This window comes from Lactuca virosa, chromosome 1, assembly GCF_052849685.1.
Source record: "Lactuca virosa cultivar CGN04683 chromosome 1, Lactuca_virosa_CGN04683_v6, whole genome shotgun sequence".
Classification (NCBI taxonomy): domain Eukaryota; kingdom Viridiplantae; phylum Streptophyta; class Magnoliopsida; order Asterales; family Asteraceae; genus Lactuca; species Lactuca virosa.
The window spans coordinates 79,223,490-79,246,043 of NC_136426.1; the positions used below are offsets into that span (position 1 = coordinate 79,223,490).

Sequence of the window (22,554 nt, forward strand, 5' to 3'; positions counted from 1 at the left end):
ACCCTTACAAATGATGAAGCTGAAAATAGTGATATTAATAGTGAAACAAATTTTGAAACCCTTGCTCAACAATTTGATAATTCAAATGATGATATTAGTCAACTCACTAATGATTTTTCAAATCTTAATAAAATTCATCAATCAAAGCGAAGCTCTTTCGGAAAGAATCCAAAGCCAACCATAAGAAATTATTGGAATAGGCCCTCTCTTCCAGATGTTCAACTAGAAGAACGAACTTTTCAATTTGATCGTTCTCAATATGATAGTAATTCTGTTTATGAATGGAATGTTGATGGCCATTCTGAACATCAAATTATGAATATTGTACAAGAAATGACTATGGCTGCTAATACTTATAAAGCTCATAATAATACTCAACTTCAAATTGTTAATATTATTACTTCCGGTTTTACTGGTAGTCTCAAAGGATGGTGGGATTTCTATATTTCACAAGAAGAAAAAAATTATATTTTATCTGCTAAGAAAACTATTATAAAGCAAGAAAATAATCAACAAATACAAACGTTTGAAGATGATATGGTTAACACTTTAATTTTTGCTATTATCAAAAACTTTGTAGGAGATCCTACTACTTTTCAAGAAAAAACTTCAGAAATTTTAATGAATTTACATTGCAGAAAACTTACTGATTTTAGATGGTATAAAGATAATTATCTTGTTAAAGTTTTTTCAAGACCTGATTGTAAAGAGTCTTATTGGAAAGAACGTTTTATTGCTAGCCTTCCAAAACTCTTTGCTGAAAGAGTTAGACAAAAATTAAGAGAAAGTTTTAATAATACCATCCCTTATCAAAATTTAACTTATGGAGATCTAATAAACTACATTAATAAAGAAGGATTAGCAGTTTGTGCTGATCTTAGGTTTAAAGAAAAGCTCAAAAAAGATAGAATTAACAGTAAAAATGAATTGGGAAATTTTTGCCAACAATATGGTTATCAGCCCTTGAATGGTCCGTCTACTTCAAAATCTAAAGTATATAAGAAAAAATCTTCAAAATATTTCAGAAAAAAGAATTATAATCTTCCAGAAAATTATAAAAAAGGCCAAGATTATGTGTCAAAATCCAAAAAACTTTATAAACCAAATTATAAAAAATCTAGGAGAAAATCAAAAGACATTATTATTTGTCATAAATGTGGGCGTAATGGTCATACAGCTAATAATTGTTATGCTAAGACAAAAATAAATGAGTTAAATGTTTCTGATGATTTAAAAGAACAAATAAGAAAAATTATTTTAAATACTGATTCAGATTCCGATCAAAGTATTTCTGATTTTCAAACAAATGATTTAAATATTCTCGAAAATACTACTTCAAGTTCAGAAGATTCTGATGTTTGCGAATGTATTGGTAAATGTCATTGTAAAAATTTAATCAATGTAATTACTAGTAGTTCTATTAACGTTCTTTCACAAGATGATAAAGATCTTTTAAACTCTCTTGATTCTATAAAAGATAAAAATATCCAAGAATTATTAATAAAGCAGATGCTTAATAAAACTAATAACATAACTCCTGATAATAATGAAAATTTTAATTTAAAAAATATATATGAAAGATTTACTGAAGCAAAGCCAATCTCTATGCAAGAACTTCAAGAAGAATTAAAAATATTAAAACAAGAGATAAAAGAAATAAAAAATAAAATTTTAATTTTAGAAAAAGAAAAACCTTCTATTTTTAAAAAACAAAAATATAGAAATTAATAAAGAAGAAGAAAATAAAATTGAAAATGTAACTATTGGAAAAATTATAAATAATCAAGTTTCTCAAAAATGGAACACTCAAATTACTTTAGTCAAGGATAATTTTAAAATGAACCTAACTGCTTTAATTGATAGTGGTGCTGATATGAATTGTATTCAAGAAGGAATTTTTCCTACACAATTCTATGAAAAAACTGCATCTAGACTTACTGGTGTCGGAGGTACAAAATTAATTGTAAATTATAAAGTTTCCGATGTTCATATTTGTAATAACCAAGATTACTGTTATAAAACTCACCTAATTTTAGTAAAATATCTATCTTCTCCTTTAATTCTAGGAACACCTTTTATTACAAAACTATATCCTTTTATGGTTCATGATGATGGTATAAGAACCAATGTTTTTGGAAAAGAAATTATATTTAAATTTTGTGAACCTCCTCTATATTCAACAATTAATGTCCTTAATTATAAAACACAACAAGCTAAATATCTTATTAACGAAATAAATAATGTTCGAATAACTAATCAATTAAATGACAATAATATTCAAAATAAAATAATAGGTTTAAAATTAAAATTTGAAAAAAATGTCTGTTCTAATATTCCTAATGCCTTTTGGAATAGAAAACAACATATTGTAAAATTACCGTATATAAAATTTTTTGATGAAAAGGATATTCCTTCAAAATCTAGAGCCATTCACATGAATAGTGAACTAGAAAGTCATTGTAAAAATGAAATTCAAGATTTAATAAATAAAAAACTTATAAGACCTTCTAAATCACCATGGTCTTGTTCAAATGCCACAGAATTAGAAAGAGGATCACCAAGACTAGTTATCAATTATAAACCTTTAAACAAAGTTTTAGAATGGATTCGTTATCCTATTCCTAATAAACGAGATTTGCTAAAAAAACTTTATGATTCAAATATATTTTCAAAGTTTGATATGAAATCAGGATTTTGGCAAATACAACTTCATGAGGAAGATAAATACAAAACTGGTTTTAATGTTCCCTTCGGGCATTTTGAATGGAATGTAATGCCTTTTGGATTAAAAAATGCCCCTTCTGAATTCCAAAATATTATGAATGATATCATAATTCCTATAAGTAGTTTTGCTATTGCTTATATTGACGATGTCCTAATTTTTTCAAAATCAATTGATCAACATTTCAAACATTTAAATCAATTTTATGATTTAATTTATCAAAATGGTTTAGCTGTCTCTGCAGCAAAAATGCATTTATTTAAAGATGAAATTCGTTTTTTAGGGCATGATATTGTCAAAAACACTATTAGACCTATTACAAGAAGTTTGCAGTTTTCTACTAAATTTCCTGATGAAATTAAGGATAAAAAGCAACTTCAAAGATTTTTAGGATGCTTAAATTATATCCATGATTTTTTCAAAGATTTAGGGATTATATGTAAACCACTTTATAACAGATTAAAAGATAATCCTGAACCATGGACTCAAAAACATACAGATATAATTAAATATATAAAACAAAAGGTTCCTACTTTGCCATGTTTAAATTTACCTCATCCCAATGTCAATATCATAGTTGAAACCGATGCTAGTGATATTGGATTCGGAGGAATTCTAAAACAAAAATTTGTTAATTCAAAAGAAGAACAATTGGTTTGATATTACTCTGGTGCATGGAATGATACACAAAAAAATTATTCAACTGTCAAAAAAGAAATTTTAAGCATTGTTTTATGTATTAAAAATTTTGAAGATGATTTATTTATGAAAAGTTTTTTATTAAGAATAGATTGTCAATCTGCAAAAACTATTTTAGAAAAGGATGTGAAAAATATTATTTCCAAACAAATTTTTGCTCGATGGCAAGCCCTTTTAGGTAACTTTGATTTCGAAATAGAATTCATAAAAGGCGAAAATAATTCGCTTCCTGACTTTCTTTCTCGAGAATTTTTGCAGGGAAAATGAGTTCATCGTCCTCTTCCGAACATGATGACAAGAAACCCGTCTATCAAAAGCTTGTTCCATTTCAAAATCAAAATCGTTTTTCTCCTTTAACCCCTACTTCTAAGAATTCACAACTTTATTCTAATATCCTTCAATCAAAACTTGTTACTCCAAAAGTTACTTCAACAAACACGATAAGCCCTTTTATAAGACCTTTTACTCCTCAAACTCAAAATTTTGTGACTCCTAGCCCTCCTACAAAAACTCCTTATGTTCTTAATCCAAATTTCTTAAGAGTTCAAATTCTTGAAGATTTTCAAATCCATAAGTTACATCAAGGTTTTCATATTCTCACAAATCATCTTTTTGGTCAAGGGAAAACCTTTTATGTTGATTCATATAAAACTCGAGAATATTATCAAGCTATTTTGCAAGAATCTGGTTCGGTCAATTTTGTTCATCGTTCTAATTCAAAAGAAGGAAACATTGATTTTAGCAAAGCTCACATCATCAAAATCATTTCTCCAGAAAGTTGGGTTCCAAACCTTCATTCTGAAAAACCTCTTATAAGTTATCCTGCTTATCCCAGATTTTCTTACTATGATTATCAAGATGCCTGGACTAAGGCGTTCTTTATTCGAAATTATTCACACTCATGGTATCAGAGCCAAAAAAAGTTTTTGGGGTGGTTATGCGTGAGATATTTGAATTATTCCTGCTAAATATATCGACCAGGTCGAAACTATTTGTATTTTAAAATTATTCCTGATAATTTTAAAACTATTTGTATTTTAATATGAAATTTTATGTCTTTTAATTAAACTCATAATCTTGTTCATTGTCGAAACTATTTGTATTTTAACGGTTTCTTCAATAAATATGAAATATATATCCATTTGGGTTTGTCTTTGATAAACATCTAATAACATCTTCATAAATTCAAAAACACTCAAGAATATCTTCCGCCACCACCACCGTCTGCCACCTCCATCTCCACCTGAACTTTTTCTGCCACTTTATATCCGCCTAAAATCATCCCAAAAACAAAAACCATACACAAAATTTGGCTTTGTTCTTGAGTTCGCCCCTAAAAATCATCATTAGATCTGAAGCCTCATCAAGAGCTCATGAACACACACACCCACATTCAAGAACACATTCATGAACCCCATATCTGATGAACACACAAACACAAACACACACGATATCACATCTGATGAAGGGTTTTTGGATGAACACATTCAAGAACAAATTTATGAACCCTAAATCTGAGGAACACACGAACAAAATCAGATCGAGTTCATGGGTTCTCGGGTTCTTCATCCAAAAAACAAAGATCTAAAACCAAAACGAACATTTGAACCCTCAGTGGCTGATTTCTTCGTCCCCATCTTCCAAAAACCCATATTGTATGTGTGTGTTTCTTGGTGGATTACAGACAAAATGTAGCAGAATAAGTTTACCTCCGGGGAAGCATCATAAACGGATCTTCAAGTATGAATAGAAAACCATCAAACTCGTCTCCATCAGATCTGCAAGCTACTTTGCCAGAGAAGAAAACCTCTTTGTCTTGGATTTGGATATGTCTCCTTCGGTGATTCCTTCGGTGATTCGGATTTGTCCACTTTTCCTCCACTGTCGATGGGATAAAGGAGTGGGAGGTTGTCTTTGGTGGCGATGGAGATAGCGGTGAGCTCAAGATGGTGAAGAACATATGGATTCGTTTTTTGCACATGGGGTCACACAAACCGGGATGGATATGTGTGTGTAAGAGAGAGGGAGAGAGAGTGAGGGCCCCTTCTGTTGTTTTAATTATTAAAATATTAAAATAGATATTAAGAAGTATAAAAATAAATAAATAAAGGGGTGTAATAGTCATTTTATTTTTCGGATGGACCATTTCAACGTACAAACTAGGATAAAAAGACCATGAAGCCAAAAAAGTCGAGGTTGCGACTAAATCTCGAAAAAAATGCATATCACAAGGACAATTTTTGCAGTTTTGTCAATAACTTATCAAAAAACTACCTTATAAACTACCATAAACTATTTTTATAATATCATCAAACACTAAATTACAATAAGATTAAAAAAAACTAGCTTAGGCATTGGTTAATTAAAATATAATGTTAATTTTAGTTTTGGCGAGTCTTTAATGGTTACCTATTCAAGTTATCTATAATTTTACCTAGGGGTGAGCATAATAACCGAAAAACCGAACCAAAACCGAATTAACCGATATAATCGAACCATAATAACCGAACCATTTTCAAAACCGATGATTCGGTTTCTATTTTTTAATAACCGATAACTAACGGTTAGGTTGTGGTTTTATAGGTTAACCGAATCGCTAACTTTATATTTACCTATATAAAAACTATAGATTATTTATAAAATAATATAGTCCAACTTATCCAAGACCAATTAGAACTTCAAAAAATAATCCATTAGTCCTCTTATCAAGAGATGAATGAGCAATCAAACCATCGGAGTCTGGAGGTTAATCACATAGATACAAGCAATCATCCAATCATGCATTGAGTTTAAAGAATTGATTAGTTCGGTAATTCCAAATAGGCTAATTCTACAATTCGTAAAGGTTATTCACAATTAGTCGATCATCCGTTTTTATATCATTTTTGAACATCATGGTTAACCATTACTAACCATTAACCAAAACCAAAACCATAACCATAACCATGACCGACAGAAAGCCATTAACCATGATCAATGTTAACCATATCCAATGGATACCATAATGCATTAACCAATAGTTATGGTTATGGATCAGTTTTGTCTAATAACCGAACCAAACCGCCTCATAGACACCTCTAATTTTACCTACTACCCTTCGGTTTTTTAAACTAATAGTACTTAAATAGTTAACTCTTAGATTTATCTTCAAGTACTGTTATTCAAAACAATATTAAATCAATGACAATTCCATAAAAAAACATTATAGTTTGTTTTTTTTGGTCCATTTAAACATTAATAGTTGGTTTTTTCAAAAAATAACATTGTATTTATTTTTCGGTAATGAGTTGTAAAAAACATCATTTTTTTTAGTTAAGTTTGTTTTTTCCAATATTTTTGGTTAAGTAAAAAAGACAAAATTGCAAAAATGATCCATTATGGTTTGTCTAAGTTTGTCATTTTGGTCCAAAGGGTTTTCGACTAGTACCGCCGGTCCAAAACTTTGATTTTGTTACGAGATTTTGATCCAAAAGTTTTGAAACTTTTTATAATGACGGGTTTGCCCCTATTAATATGAGTTTCTTTTTTTTATCTTATTATTTTTTTTAATTTTCTAAGTTAAAAAAAAACACACCAAAATAAAAAGAAAAATAAAACTCACCCCTACTACCATACCCACCCACCATGTTTTTAACATATATATACTATCATATCTCTCTCTCTCTCTCTCTCTCTCTCTATATATATATATATATATATATATATATATATATATATATATATATATATATGGAAAGTTCAATAGAGAACCATAATTATTGGTTATTCAAGGAACCAAATCTTTTTTTCAATTTCTAGAGCTTATTCTTTATCGAAAAAAAAATCTAAAAATATCTAAATTCATATATTAACATTGTGAATGTGAAAAATATTTTTCGGATTCACATTGTAAATTTGACGTAAAAAAAAATTGAATTTGATATCATTGGAAAAAGGATAAAAAAGTTATGAATTTCTATATTTTTAGTTTTTTTTTGATAAAAAATAAGTTCTAAAATTTGAAAAAAAGATTGGTTCCTTGGTTAATTATGGTTCTCTATTGAACCTCACCCTATATATATATATATATATATATATATATATATATATATATATATATATATATATATATATATATATATATATATATATATATATATATATCCCCCACTGTGTCATCAGAAACCACCATCACCATTGGGAAACCACCGCCACTTGCCGGAAACCAATGTTATCCGCCAGAAACTGCCGCAACAACTAGCATTCTTGCCAAAAACCACCTCCAAAACCTCCATTCTATCCGCATTTCGCCTCTCTTTTTCTCCACAGTCTATTCTCCGACGTCGCTTACCAAAAATCATCGCCAGAACCATCATTCTCTATCCACTTCGTCTCTTGTTTGTATATATGGAGTACCACTACTTATCTTCTCCTATGTCACCTACCAGAAACCACAAGACGCCGACAGAACATGGGTTTTTAGAGCCGCCACTACTAGGGTTTTCAGATCTGGAACGAGGGTTCTTCGACGTTGTTTGAAGATTCGTTGGTCTCATTTGGAAGATTTTGCCACCAGAAACTTAACCCTAACCCTTCCTTCGTTTCCGCAACCCTTCCTTCGTTGCCGCAGCCCTTCGTCGCAGATCTGGAACGCCGCTATCGTCGGTGAGATCTCTGGTAACGACGTTGTCACCGCCCTTCGTCTTCACCGTTGGCGTCATCTCGTTTAGACAAACTTCATCGTCGATGTCATCTCGTTTGGATGAACCCGCGATGATTCTCATAGATTTGTAAGTCGGTGACGAAATGTATGGCACCAATGATGGTACCCTATCGTTATCGTCGTAAAGGTGCAACTCCGATGAAAGATCCGGTGACCATCGATGGTGGTGGTCCGGAGAGAGAGAGAGAGAGAGAGAGAGAGAGAGAGAGAGAGAGAGGGTTGGATGGGTTAGTAGGAGGTGAGTTAAGGTAGAAATTTTATTATTATTATTATTTTTAATCAGAAAACGTATTTAAGTGAATAAAAAAATAGACAAGAAAAAAGTAAGAGCAAACTCGCAATTTTAAATAAATTTTAAATAAATTAGACCAAACTCACAGCAAAATCAAAGTTTTGGATCGGTAATACTAGTTAAATTTTTTTGGATCAAAATGTTAACTTTTAGCCAAACACAGGACTATTTTTGAAATTTTGTCGATAAAAATTAATTACTCTTGGAGTGGTTAAGTAGAATAAATTTTAAATAATAATTTTAAAGAATTCAAAGTTTTATATGAAAAAAAATCTTGAGACATTGATTGTTCATACACTTATTAAATTAAGACGCTAGTTAATTTATATTTTGATTTTGAAAAAAAAAAAGTTGAATCAAAATAATTCAGTGTTAGACATGAAACAAGGAAAACAATGGGGTGGAGATTTTGTATTTAGGTGGAAACGAGATGCTAACAGAAATCGTCATCGAAGCACGAGGGGTGCACCGACAGCCACGTTATTGTCGGGGGAGAGTAAGTGAATAACCGGCTATCACAAGTCAACATCTCTCCATTTACCCCCAAAAAAAAAAGTAAAAAAAAAATAATAATCATGAAACCAAACGCTTAAATCACACAGTTCCTACTCATCAAGCTTCAACCCACTCATGGCTGGTTTCTACTAGATTCTAGAGGTCCAATGGCTCGGCTACTTTCCACTAAATTTACATATTTACAATTAAATCAAATATGTAATTTACATTAGTAAAATAAATCAAATAAAGGGTATTTCAGTCCTTTCATACGGGACAATCACTAAAAACCTATATTTTAGGACCATTTGTTACAAAACAATAATTTAAAACTGAAAATCATAGCTGTTTTTTTTTTAAATCAGCAAAATTTTATTAAAATCAAAATAAAAAAAACGACCAAGATGCTAGCGTAAGTATTACAATGAAAATGGACAAACTACAAATGGGGGACACACCCAACATGCCAACTAAGTTACTTATCTTCCCTCTAAACTTTGTTTTTTTTTAATCAGCAAAATTTTATCAAAACCAAAAAAAAAAAAAAAAAAAAAAAAAAAAAAAAAGACCAAGATGCTAGCGTAAGTATTACAATGAAAATGGACAAACTACAAACGGGGAACACACCAAACATGCCAACTAAGTTACTTATCTTCCCTCTAAACTTTATCCAATCGAAAAGGTTTAATTCAATCTTATCCGCCAATTTCATATGGGCCTTACTTGCTTTATTGAACGCCAAATCGTCTCTAGCCATCCGAATGTGCTACACCACCATTGAACAAAAGCATGAAGTATCTTTGGCGTTCGGAAACAAAGACACATGAGAGTAAATGTAACAAGTCGGTGAATTCAACACATCTTAGGTTGTTCTCATGTCACTTCTCCAACACCAAAGCGATGCAACATAACTTGAGTTCGCTACAACCACACATTCCGATATATGGCGGCTTATGAACCTTTCTAGAGCATATAGATTCAAAACTTGAGGTGTAGAGGCATACAATCTACCTAAACATCCTTTCAAAACAAGGTCTTATTTCCATTGTTACTTCTCTAAAGAAAAAAGAGTATTAATGTTGATTCCCGATTCCAATAGTTGACAAAAAATTTGAAATCTCATTCCAAGTTCCTCGATTACTTTTCTATAGATATGAAAATCGTCATGGCCATTAACTTTGTATATGTCTCGAATAACTAAAGACCAAAGCGATCAATTAGCCATTTTAACCGCCACCACTATTTATCCAGTGATGCTAAATTGGTCGTTTTCAAACTACGAAAACCAGGACCACCATTTTTTTTATCCTTTTAATACTCTATTCCAAGCCACCTAGCAATCTTGTTTTATCTTTAAGTTAACATCACAACCAAAACGATTCTCCTCCTTATACATTCAAATACGCCAATTGTCTTAATGTGTTTGAAACTACAAAAGAGAGATATAATAAAAGGGAAAACCCCCAAGAAGTGATTTAACTAGGGCGAGACATCCACCCAAGGAAAGAGAAATGCGTTTTCAAGACTTATGAGCCTTGAACCGGTACCTTAGACTTTGTTTTTGTGAAAATACTTTTAGATCAAAGCTAAATAATAACACATAAGATAAATTAATAACATTAATGGAAGATCACTCACCAATAAACATTACATCATTCGTGTATACATGATATGATAATGAAAGGACATCCATGATTAAGAAGAAAAATGCCTTGCAAAAATTAATAACATTAATGGAAGATCACCTACTTGTTTGTTTGGATCGGTTCGATCCAATCCAATTAAGTAAATTCAACTTAATTTCGGTTTACAAAACATCGATTCAAATAGTTCAAACTAAATTCAAATTCGGTATGAATTAATCAAATTACAATTCGATTTTTAAGAGTCGGAATGTTTTAAAATAGTTATAATTTGAATATTAGCTGACTTTATGAAAAAATATAATCAAATTGTTTAGTTGAATTAAAATTTATAAATAACTATTAAGAAAAATATATTATGATTCATTAGATAAAAAAATATTGAAAAAAATACATATTAAGGTTTTTATTAGGAGAGTGTTTCTAACCTATTTAAAAAACAATTCGGTAAATTAATAAATAATTAAAAGTATATATTAAAATTAAAATATGTATTTATCAAATATTTATCAAATAAAGATGAGACTTGCATGGTGTAAGATAATTTCTTTTACTAATTTACCACCCCGTCCTTTCTAACAATAATTTGTATTATATAAAAGACAATGTTTTATAAATAAATAAAAGATATTAATTTATTTTATACATAGACAATCACATATCATTTCCATATATAATATGATGGTTGTTCAGATCGGTGATTATTTAATTTAAACTATTAAATATGTATTTTATGAGTCGGTGATTTCTAACACTATTAAAAAAAGGGACATTGTAACGAAACTAAAAGGCCGAGTTTCCTGTAAGCAGCTGACTGAAGCCAGACAGTCAAGCCAAGCTGATTCTCACCCCCTCGAACAAAATCTATTACTATTTTCATCATCACCGACACCCTCTCTTTTCTTAACAAATCAATACAAATGATTAATAGGCAGTAATCATCGAAAGGGAGATCAAGAATGGGCCGTTTTCTTCTCACGCCAATGCCCATCAAACTTCATTGATTATCAAGATCCTTCAAAATTCAAATCAAGAACGAAAAAATCAATTTCTATCATCTGGGGTTCTTATTTAGTCCTCTGTTTCTACTTTAATTGGAATACATGGAGGCAAATGCAGGATTAGTTGCCGGATCTCATAAGAGGAACGAGTTGGTGAGAATAAGGCATGATTCCGATGGAGGGGTATGTGTTCTTTCGGTTTTCTTGAATACCCTTTTGGATTTTGAGTGTTCAGAAATCAGTTTTAGTGACTTTTGTGTAGATCTAAGTGATTTAACAGTAGGCTTTTTATTTAATCCAAATTTATTGATTTTCTTTGGATCCGAGTGATTAGTGTGACCAGTGAGCTCAGTAACGAGTGATGATACGACTTTTGACTTATTAATCCGACCTTTTTGTTAAATATTCAAGAGGGTTTTTGTTAAATTTGTGGATTTAGATCTGAATCATCGAGATCAAAGTTTCTGTTTTTAAGCTCCCATCTTGATTAATTTGACAAAATTTTCAGCTTTAGCACATGATGATTTCTTAAATTATTTAATTTTAATTGTGACGTTGAGTGTTGATGATGCAGCCGAAGCCTCTAAAGAATATGAATGGACATATATGTCAAATCTGTGGCGACACCGTCGGCCTGACTGAAAACGGCGACGTTTTTGTTGCTTGCAACGAGTGCGCATTCCCGGTTTGTAGACCCTGCTACGAGTACGAAAGAAGAGACGGAAATCAAGCATGCCCTCAATGCAAAACTCGATACAAAAGACACAAAGGTTAGTTTTTGAGTTTTTGTTCATATAAAGAACACATCAAACATATGATTTTTGTAAGAATTAAAGAGAGATACGAATGTTTTTAGGGAGTCCCCGAGTTGACGGTGATGATGACGAGGACGATGTTGATGACCTGGAAAACGAGTTTGATTATGCACAAGGGAGACGACAATGGCAAGGAGAAGATCCGGATCTTTCTTCATCTTCTAGAAGACATGAATCACAGCAACCAGTTCCCCTTCTCACTAATGGCCAACAAGTAAGAAAATTAGTTATATACCCTTTTGTTCTAAGCATTACCTTTTTAACTCAATTCAGAGTGTTATTTTCAGGTATCTGGTGAAATGCCAATTGCCACACCAGACAATCTATCTGTAAGAAGTACATCGGGTCCATTAGGCCCTGGTGACAAGAATGTCCGCTATATGGATCCAAGACAACCAGGTATTTTTTTTTCTTTTTATAAGTATTATTAGTAATCCGATAATTTTGTAGTAATTATGCTAATGATGTCTTTTTAATAAATAGTTCCTGTAAGAATTGTGGACCCATCAAAGGATTTGAATTCATATGGGCTTGGGAATGTGGACTGGAAGGAAAGGGTAGAAGGGTGGAAACTAAAACAAGACAAAAACATAATGCAAATGGCAAACAGATACAATGGTGGTGAAGGAAGAGGAGGTGAGATTGAAGGCACGGGATCAAATGGAGAAGAATTGCAACTGTAAGTAGTAAACTAAAGGGTAATTTAGGAATATCATATTTGTCAACTTATGATTTGACCTTTTTTTTTTTTTTTTTTTTTTTTACAATATGTATAGGGTTGATGATCCACGACAATCAATGAGCCGTGTGGTGCCTATTTCATCTTCTCATTTGACTCCATATCGAGTTGTGATTATTTTGCGATTGATTATTTTGGGATTTTTCTTGCAATATCGGTTGACTCATCCTGTTAATGATGCGTATCCTTTGTGGCTTGTATCTGTTATTTGTGAGGTGTGGTTTGCCTTTTCTTGGCTTCTTGATCAATTTCCAAAATGGTCCCCCGTTGAACGTGAGACCTTCCTTGATCGCCTTGCATTGAGGTAAGTAAGTAATGGGATTTATATATCTTGGTCTAATTGCAACAAATAGCAACGTACTTTCCTTTGTAAGTCATTATCTATCATGGGCAATTAGGTAATTTTAGCTTAAACAATGAAAATTTGTTATTTTGTAGGTTTGATAGGGAAGGAGAGCCTTCACAATTGGCACCTATAGATGTCTTTGTGAGTACAGTGGATCCATTAAAAGAGCCTCCTCTCATCACTGCAAACACAGTGTTGTCGATTCTTGCTGTGGAGTATCCTGTTGACAAAGTCTCATGCTATGTATCTGATGATGGTTCTGCTATGCTTACATTTGAGTCTCTTTCTGAGACAGCAGAGTTTGCAAAAAAGTGGGTCCCATTCTGCAAGAAGCATAGCATCGAGCCCAGAGCCCCTGAGTTTTATTTTGCTCAAAAGATAGATTACTTGAAGGACAAGATCCAGCCTTCTTTCGTCAAAGAACGTAGAGCAATGAAGGTTAGTTTCACCACTTTTATGTTTTATGATTTCTTCCAGTGTTTTACCAAATGCCTAAAACACCCTTTTATGGCAGAGAGAATACGAAGAATTCAAAGTTCGGGTCAATGCACTTGTAGCAAAAGCCCAAAAGATGCCGGAAGAAGGCTGGTCTATGCAGGATGGAACTCCTTGGCCTGGAAACAACCCCCGTGATCATCCTGGAATGATTCAGGTATTTGAATGATTGTTTTGTTGCTGAAAATTTGTATATCAACAGTTGATTGTTGACTTCTCTTGTTTATGATGATTGGAATTGGATAGGTGTTCTTGGGGCACAGTGGAGGTTGCGATACAGATGGAAATGAGCTACCTCGTCTTGTTTACGTGTCCCGTGAAAAACGTCCTGGGTTTCAACATCACAAGAAAGCCGGTGCCATGAATGCTTTGGTATGAATCTCTTAAAAAAACATGGAAATTTTTTTGTGTTTATTGGTTGTTTATGGATGCGGTGCAATTTGGTGTTACAGATTAGGGTTTCAGCGGTTTTGACGAATGGCGCGTACCTTTTGAACGTCGATTGTGATCACTACTTCAACAACAGCAAAGCTCTTAAAGAAGCCATGTGTTTCATGATGGATCCTGCTTATGGAAAGAAGACATGTTATGTTCAATTCCCACAGAGATTCGACGGGATTGATTTACACGATCGATATGCTAATCGCAATATCGTCTTCTTCGATGTGCGTTTCTTAACTTTACAGAGTCAAACTTAAAACTTTTCAAATTCATATTCCGATTTTGTTGGGATTTCAAAAATCAAACTTTTGACATTTCTATTTTTTTACAGATTAACTTGAAAGGGCTGGATGGGATTCAGGGGCCGGTTTACGTGGGAACTGGTTGCTGTTTCAATCGACGAGCTCTGTATGGATACGACCCTGTTTTAACAGAGGCTGATTTAGAACCAAATATTATTGTGAAAAGCTGTTGTGGTTCACGAAAGAAGTCGAGAAACGTTAACAAGAAGTATGTGGATAAAAAAGCAGTGATGAAAAGAACTGAATCCAACACTCCGATTTTAAACATGGATGATATCGATGAGGGTGTTGAAGGTTTTTGACTTCAAGTCTTTCACTGCAGTTTGTGGGTCCATTAAATCATTAATGTTGACTAAATTCTTTTGTTTTTGAAAGGGTATGATGAAGATAGATCGTTACTAATGTCGCAAAAGAGCTTAGAGAAGCGATTTGGTCAATCTCCTGTATTTGTTGCTGCCACTTTCATGGAGATGGGGGGAATTCCCCCCACTACTAATCCTGCTACCCTTTTGAAGGAAGCAATACATGTTATTAGCTGTGGTTATGAGGATAAAACCGAGTGGGGTAAAGAGGTAATTTTCCATTAAGTTGCGACTATTTTACCCTTAACATGGCCACCGGAAAAAAGCAATAAGCTTGTTGTGTTGTTTGTTTGTGTACAAACAGATCGGATGGATTTATGGGTCTGTGACAGAAGATATTTTAACTGGATTCAAGATGCACACAAGAGGATGGATCTCAATATACTGCATGCCACCACGTCCGGCTTTCAAGGGTTCTGCTCCGATCAATCTTTCTGATCGTCTGAACCAGGTCCTCCGGTGGGCTTTAGGTTCAATCGAGATTTTACTCAGTAGACATTGCCCCATCTGGTATGGGTATAATGGTAAATTAAAACTCCTGGAGAGGCTCGCATACATAAACACCATCGTCTATCCCCTCACTTCCATCCCGCTTCTCGCCTACTGTGTACTTCCGGCCGTCTGTCTTCTCACCGGAAAATTCATCATCCCCGAGGTACGTTAATCACGCTTTATAAGTTGTACAATATGCATGAATGGTTGTACATGTTGAAAATTGGGGATTTTGTGATCGTGTTTTGTAACAGATAAGCAACTATGCTAGTATGTGGTTTATTCTTCTCTTTATCTCCATCGCTGCCACCGGAATCTTGGAGCTCCGTTGGAGTGGCGTGAGTATTGAAGACTGGTGGAGAAATGAACAGTTTTGGGTGATCGGAGGCACTTCCGCTCATCTCTTCGCCGTCTTCCAAGGTCTTCTGAAAGTTCTGGCCGGAATCGACACCAATTTCACCGTCACATCCAAGGCAAACGACGAAGACGGTGATTTTGCAGAACTCTATATATTCAAATGGACGGCGCTCCTCATCCCACCCACCACCGTTCTGATTGTAAACCTAGTGGGCATAGTTTCCGGCGTTTCTTCTGCAATCAACAGCGGTTACCAGTCGTGGGGCCCACTTTTCGGGAAACTGTTTTTTGCGATCTGGGTTATCGTCCATTTATACCCGTTTCTCAAAGGTCTGTTGGGTCGGCAAAATCGAACCCCCACCATTGTTATCGTGTGGTCGATTCTGCTTGCTTCGATTTTCTCCCTTTTGTGGGTTCGTATCGACCCCTTTACCACAGACGATACTCTTGATGCAGTTAAAGGACAATGCGGGATCGATTGTTAGGTATATATATAAAGTTTCTGAATTGCAAATTTGTGTAAACTGTGATGTGATATGATGTGATGCGTACGAATGATATAATTATTTGATTTATTGTTGTTATCCCACGAATTCAATGAAAAATTTAAGTATAACCTTATCTTAATATGTCGGTTCATTACTAAGTCGAGTTGTATGCAAATTTCTTCTTATTATATATTACAAAATTCAAACAGTATCTTCTTCATATTTAATTTCATGAATTTAATCTTCAACAAGTACATATATGTAGAACAAAACATGAAATCCCATACACACCAAGGTTCATGTCAGATCCTGAAACAAAATATTAAAGAAAATAAAGTTAGATGGTTGTAACTTGTAACCTAAAGAAATATAACAAAAATTTACGGTTTTACTTACTCAATATATTCAACGTTAATTTTCTCCCTTTGAGACTTGGAAATGGCAGAAAAGGCATCATTTGACAAAACAATAGTCGAAGGACACGGCCTTTTGGAACAAAAATCTACGACCTTAACATCAATGGTACCATCTCTACACGGCTTATTATTTCCACTTAAACACTTGAGTCTGTATCGCCTACCACATGCCGCACCGTTATCCCATAGTCCTTCGCTCACTGACACAAATAAGTTCCCCAATGGGAATTGATCTGCTCGATTGCCATTGCATCTTGTGGCTACATTAAAAATATATAGAAAAAATCCTTCAGTTTAATTATTTTTTTATTTATTCCCAATGTCAAAAACATAATAGTTAAAGTCATATTTAAAACTTACGTGTATAAGGAGGCTCATAGGATGAGGCAGTGCCAATTTCACTCAAACCACACTTGATGTTATTGAAGCTTAACAATAAAAATAAATTCACAATCACTCCAATTCCCATCGCTACAAATTCCCTTTTCTTTTCTCTCTCTCAAATACTATGGTAGTAAGATGCACCCCCTTGGATTATATATAGATATTGTATGAATTTATTTAAAAGATATAGGTATAGTTTGAGATATATTGTCACGTGTTTTTTTAATAGAAATGTGCAAGCATGTATATAGAATGAATGAAAAGTTTGTGATCAAATTGGATAAACTATATATATTTAATGTGATATATATCTACCTTTGCGCATGAAACATGGATTTAATAGGTTTTGGTCAATTGTGATATAAAGTTCTTGATGCCTACCATTAATTAGTTTAAGGAAAGATGGCTTCTAACGTAAACATAAAACAACTTTTTTATCGTCTCTTTTAAACAGAAAAAATAGTCAAATTTGACAATGGCACAAAAAAGGCAATGGAAAAGCATATGCAAGGATTATTAGATAAAACGATAGTGTTTTAATGGAGAAAAATTATATTTTCGGTGAATTTTTTTGTAGTTGATAAACCCCATTGTTGGTGTCGAATCTATGAAATTATTTTGGCTTATACGTCGGCTGACCCATATTATTACCAAAGAAAGGTGCATCCAGTGGCTTCGCACAATCACCACTAACTAAAACCAATGGCTCTAAACTGTTCACAATATTTTTAAGGAAGGGAAAGTCATATTTGAATTCGTCACTACAAAGTGTTACATGATTCATTATTAATAAATATTTTATATTACCTTTTATCATATAAATAAAATAATCCAAATTTTATTTTTAGATGCATATTTCACAGAGCTGCGCTTCAAGTTTGTGTTAAACTAATGACGGTCCAACCTTAATGAAACCCTAATCGTGTTTAATATATAAACAACTCTTCCTCTACAGAAGAGGGTTACGATCTTAAACTCTCGTTTCATCATACTTTCACAGAATCCTCTAGCATATTGGCTTACGTCTTCTGTGCCTAGAAACGTAAGTGTCCACTTGGATTATCCTAGGCTGAATTTCTTGTAACCCAGACATAAGGTAGAAATATCAGTTCGGAAAGTGATATTACGATCCAAGTTGGTATCCAGATCTCCACCACAAACCCTAAATTTCCCAACAATATATACAGTAAAGTTCCAATATTTTCAACGATTTGACAAGAAAGTCATAAATTTTATTTTTTTGAGAGTAAAATCCTAACTACCAACACTTTTTGACACGTTTATCATTTTTTGCCGGTTAGCCGGTAATTAAGGCTTTATTGTAAAAAAAAAAGTTTAAGACTTTCTCGTCAAATCGTGAATTAAGACTTTATTGTCAAAAAAATAAAGTTTAAGACTTTCTTGTCAAATCGTTGAAATATTGAGACTTTAGTGTATATATCCATGTTTTTGTTAGAAATTTAATGGTATGATAGTATTCAAACATAAGAGTTATTGGAATCTGACCAATCTGCTCTGGTCATCTAGATCCTAATGAAATCATTAACGTTTGCTTCTTGTTAAATAGTTTTTTTAATATCAACAAACCGATATTGAAAAAAATGAAGATAATCAAGAAAGAAAGAAAGAATCAGGATTCTGTTGACTTTTTGCAATCCTAAAAATGAAGAACTAAGAAACCCGAAAAGACAAAACTGCCATTCTTACCCATTCTCCACATTCACACCCTTTTGACTAGGCGTGTGTTGTTTGTATTTGTTCAATCTGTCCCTCTTTCACTTCAAAATTTGGCTGCGAATCAAGAAGAAAGCTTTACATGTCTTCTCACCCTTTATCGCTCTCTTTTTTGCATCAGTTTCCACTGATCGTGATTATAGCAGAGTAAAGATGAGGATGGTAAGAAAAACAGTGGTGTTGCAACAAAAATAAGAATTAAAAGTTCTGGGATAGGAATTAGGTCTCACGAGGCTGATAAAATTATTGTTTATAGGGAAACCAAGACTATACACTAAAATCCCAATATTTTCAACGATTTGACAAGAAATTCCTAAACTTTATTTTTTTGGCAGTAAAGTCCTAATTTACGATTTGACAAAAACGTCCTAAACTTTATTTTTTTGTCAGTAAAGCCCTAATTACCGGCTAACCGGCAAAAAAGGTTGTGTGTCAAAAATTACCGGTAGTTAGGACTTTACTGTCAAAAAAATAAAGTTTAGAACTTTCTTGTCAAGTCGTTGAAAATATTAGGATTTTAGTGTATATATCTCTTAAAAGATTGCATAAATTTGAAATTGATTTTAATATTTTCATGCATCAAAAACTGTTTTACAAAAGAAATACTTGTTGAGTGTGACTACATTAAAGTATTAAAGTTATAGAAGTTTCAATCCTAATAAAACATAATTTTCACTTTTGGTTTAATATGTTTATATTATTTATCTAAAAAACAAAATCATATTAAATATATTCTGATCAACTGTCACAGAAAAACCACACTCATGTCAATTTTGATTGTTACAAAATGACATTTTTTTGAAAAGAAATATCATACCATATTAATAAGTTTCAAACGCATAAACATTTATTAAAAAAAGACATGTAACCATGGATAAACCAATGGCATAGATATACGATAAATACTATAAAGAGGAAAAAGCATAGTTAAGATTGACCCAAATTGTAATGATCATAGTCTTGCTAATGTAAATCTGATATTTAATTAGTTTTTCTTGATAATCACGATAAATGATACTTTTTGACTCATGAGTGATGAATAAACAACATATATAGATTTACTAAGACGAAAAAAGACATGAGTTTTAATGATAGAAGATTATTGAACTTGTTAAAATAATAAAGAATATGATCAACTTAAAATTAGTGCTCGGATAAAATCATAAGTTTTAGAAAGTGGTGATTAGTGGTGATCCTTCATTTTCATTTTATATACTTTATTTCAAATAAATGATAATCATGTATAATAATTAATAAACTTACAATATCTAACATTTTGCTAATATACACTACTATCATCTGAAAATAATTTTTGACATGTTATTCGTTTTCGAATTATATAGGTGCACAAACAAAAATATGTTTTTTATATTAAATAATATGTTTTTTTTTAAATTATATGAAAATATGTTTTTTATGTATAAAAAATATATTTTCACATAAAAACCCTGTTATGCGAAAAACCTTTTGGACCATATTTATAAAAAAACATATTTTTCACATATAAAAACCTTTTTGTTAATAAAAAAATGTTTTGTAAAAAAGGTTTTTAGTATAAATATGTATTTTGTATAAAAATGATTTTATAAAGCAAAAATAACATATTTTGAAACAAAATTTTGGAAAAAATATGTAAAAAAACAAAATTTAAGATGAAATTGTAACAAAATTTTGAAATCGGGCAAAAAATGTAAAACTTGGACCAAATTTATGCTAAAATTTAAAATATGGGCCAAAAGCGTAAATTTTGAAACTGGAATGACCTGATAACTGGGAAAAAAGATGAAAATGAATATATTTACCGGTATTCGTATCTTAATTAGAAAAAATAATAATTTAATGACTTAATTGAAAATGATGTTAAAATATAAAGACTTTATAGTATATTTTCCTATATATTAAATACTATAGCAAAATATGTGGAATTTGCTATTTAGTAACTTTTTGTTCTCACTTTTGCTAATTTTTTATTTTCTATACTTCTACTTTTTGAAAATTCGTTTTTACCCCTTAATTTTTCTACTTATTAACTTTGGTCCATCATTTTTGTTAAGTTCTCAAATTTTCATCCTATTTACCTTTGAAATTGTCACCTTTACCCCTTTAACTTTGAACCTTTGATTTTCTAAACTTTCTTGTTTTAAATGTAAAAGGATGCCTTAATCATCATGCTGTTTTTCATTAGGTTTAGAGTTATTATCATATATTTTGTATTGTCTCATCATAAACCTCATATACTCACCAACCCACTCGTATTTTTGTATTTGTAACAAGCATAAAAAATATTAGATGAATTGGATTAGTTGGTTGCACAACCCTTCTTTACTTTTTGCTACTTTGTAATATGTTTTTTTGCTAACTTGTTGCTAGTGTTTTAATCTACTGATGTCGGTACAAAAAAAAATATACCGACATGTAACACCCGGCCTCAGGTATGTATTTAAATTCAAGTCAAATTTCATATTTTTACTCTTGGACTCGGCGAGTTGGAAGTTCAACTCGTCGAGTAGGATCGACTCCGGGTCGCGGGATTAAGTGACCTACTCGACGAGTCGGAGTACCGACTCGGCGAGTAGGAGTTGTTGAGTGAAACCCTAATATTTAGGGTTTGCACCCTATTTAAGCAACATTATGGGCCTCTATTCCAGCCTCCATCACCTCCAGAGAATAAATCCCAAAACCCTAATCCTTCATAAGTGAATTTGAGCTTTCTTGGTTATTTTGAGTGTTATATGGTGTGTCTTGAAGCTAGTGGAAGAAGTGGAAAATAGAAGACTCAAGGGAAAAGGAGTAGATCCAGGAACTACACCCCATTTGCCATCTTTTATGGTAATAAAGCTTCCAACTTGATCTTCTTTCTCTTAGATCAATTTGCTCCCATATTAAGAAGGTTTTGTCTCAAAAACCTTGGGCCTTGGTGTTGGGACGTCCCAAGTGGTTCATATCTCAGATCTAGGCCCTAGGAAGAGTTTCATGGCATAAAGGTGCAACATTATGACCATTAGAACCCCCATGCATCTTGTAGATCTCATTTTTGAGTCTTTTGAGCCTAAGGACCCATGCATGAACGTAAAGTTCATGACTTTACGTGTTATATCTATAACATCCCAAAAATACAACCTAAAAATTTTTGTTTGAAAACTTTACTAAACCATAATATCAAATATTAAAAGATAAAACCATGAATCATGTATCTCAAAATGTCATAATAAATTTATCAAATCGAAACTAGTGTCAAGATCATATCAAAATATCAGAGTCTAACTCCCAGACTAAAACTGTGGTGTGTGTCATGCCATCATCCCGAGCCCTTCCCTTTGCTAGCTGAAGTACCTGAAACCAAAACTGAAACTGTAAGCACGAAGCTTAGTGAGCCCCCCTAAACTACCACATACCATACAATAACATATAAAGCACATACTGGGCCTCGCCCACTGCATCGGACCGAAGTCCAGAAATGACTAGGGCCTTGCTCACTGCATCAGACCGAAGTCCGGAACTGACTAGGGCCTTGCCCACTGCATCGGACCGAAGTCAGGAACTACTAGGGCCTTGCCCACTGCATCGGACCGAAGTCCGGAACTACTAGGGCCTTGCCCACTGCATCGGACCGAAGTCCGGAACTGCAT

At 32.6% G+C, this 22,554-nt stretch overlaps 2 protein-coding genes across 2 annotated transcripts; one reads left to right on the forward strand and one right to left on the reverse strand.

Annotated features, from left to right (window-relative positions):
• The first annotated feature begins 11,333 nt into the window (after positions 1-11,333).
• On the forward strand, positions 11,334-16,530 carry LOC145148170 (cellulose synthase A catalytic subunit 1 [UDP-forming]-like). The gene is made up of 14 exons (XM_079075121.1): positions 11,334-11,737; positions 12,129-12,324; positions 12,411-12,583; positions 12,657-12,768; positions 12,853-13,048; positions 13,146-13,412; positions 13,547-13,892; positions 13,969-14,106; positions 14,196-14,321; positions 14,402-14,614; positions 14,722-14,986; positions 15,068-15,264; positions 15,359-15,709; positions 15,801-16,530. Exons 1-14 carry the CDS (start codon positions 11,657-11,659, stop codon positions 16,386-16,388), a joined length of 3,249 nt encoding a protein of 1,082 aa, XP_078931247.1. The 5' UTR covers positions 11,334-11,656; the 3' UTR covers positions 16,389-16,530.
• Positions 16,531-16,597: 67 nt separating this feature from the next.
• LOC145148186 (EG45-like domain containing protein) lies at positions 16,598-17,320 on the reverse strand. Its single transcript, XM_079075122.1, has 3 exons — positions 17,168-17,320; positions 16,788-17,067; positions 16,598-16,700 (listed from the first exon to the last, which is right to left on the reverse strand). The coding sequence occupies exons 1-3, from the start codon at positions 17,274-17,276 to the stop codon at positions 16,694-16,696; spliced, it is 396 nt and encodes a 131-aa protein (XP_078931248.1). The 5' UTR covers positions 17,277-17,320; the 3' UTR covers positions 16,598-16,693.
• Positions 17,321-22,554: the final 5,234 nt, after the last annotated feature.

Bases quoted from the DNA above. Each gene is read 5' to 3' on its own strand.
- LOC145148170 (XM_079075121.1), top strand. From the start codon at position 11,657: ATGGAGGCAAATGCAGGATTAGTTGCCGGATCTCATAAGAGGAACGAG. The intron at 13,049-13,145 runs GTAAGTAGTAAA...CAATATGTATAG, and splicing joins AATGGAGAAGAATTGCAACT to GGTTGATGATCCACGACAAT. The intron at 14,615-14,721 runs GTGCGTTTCTTA...ATTTTTTTACAG, and splicing joins GCAATATCGTCTTCTTCGAT to ATTAACTTGAAAGGGCTGGA.
- LOC145148186 (XM_079075122.1), bottom strand. From the start codon at position 17,276: ATGGGAATTGGAGTGATTGTGAATTTATTTTTATTGTTAAGCTTCAAT. The intron at 17,068-17,167 runs GTAAGTTTTAAA...TTTTTAATGTAG, and splicing joins CTATGAGCCTCCTTATACAC to CCACAAGATGCAATGGCAAT.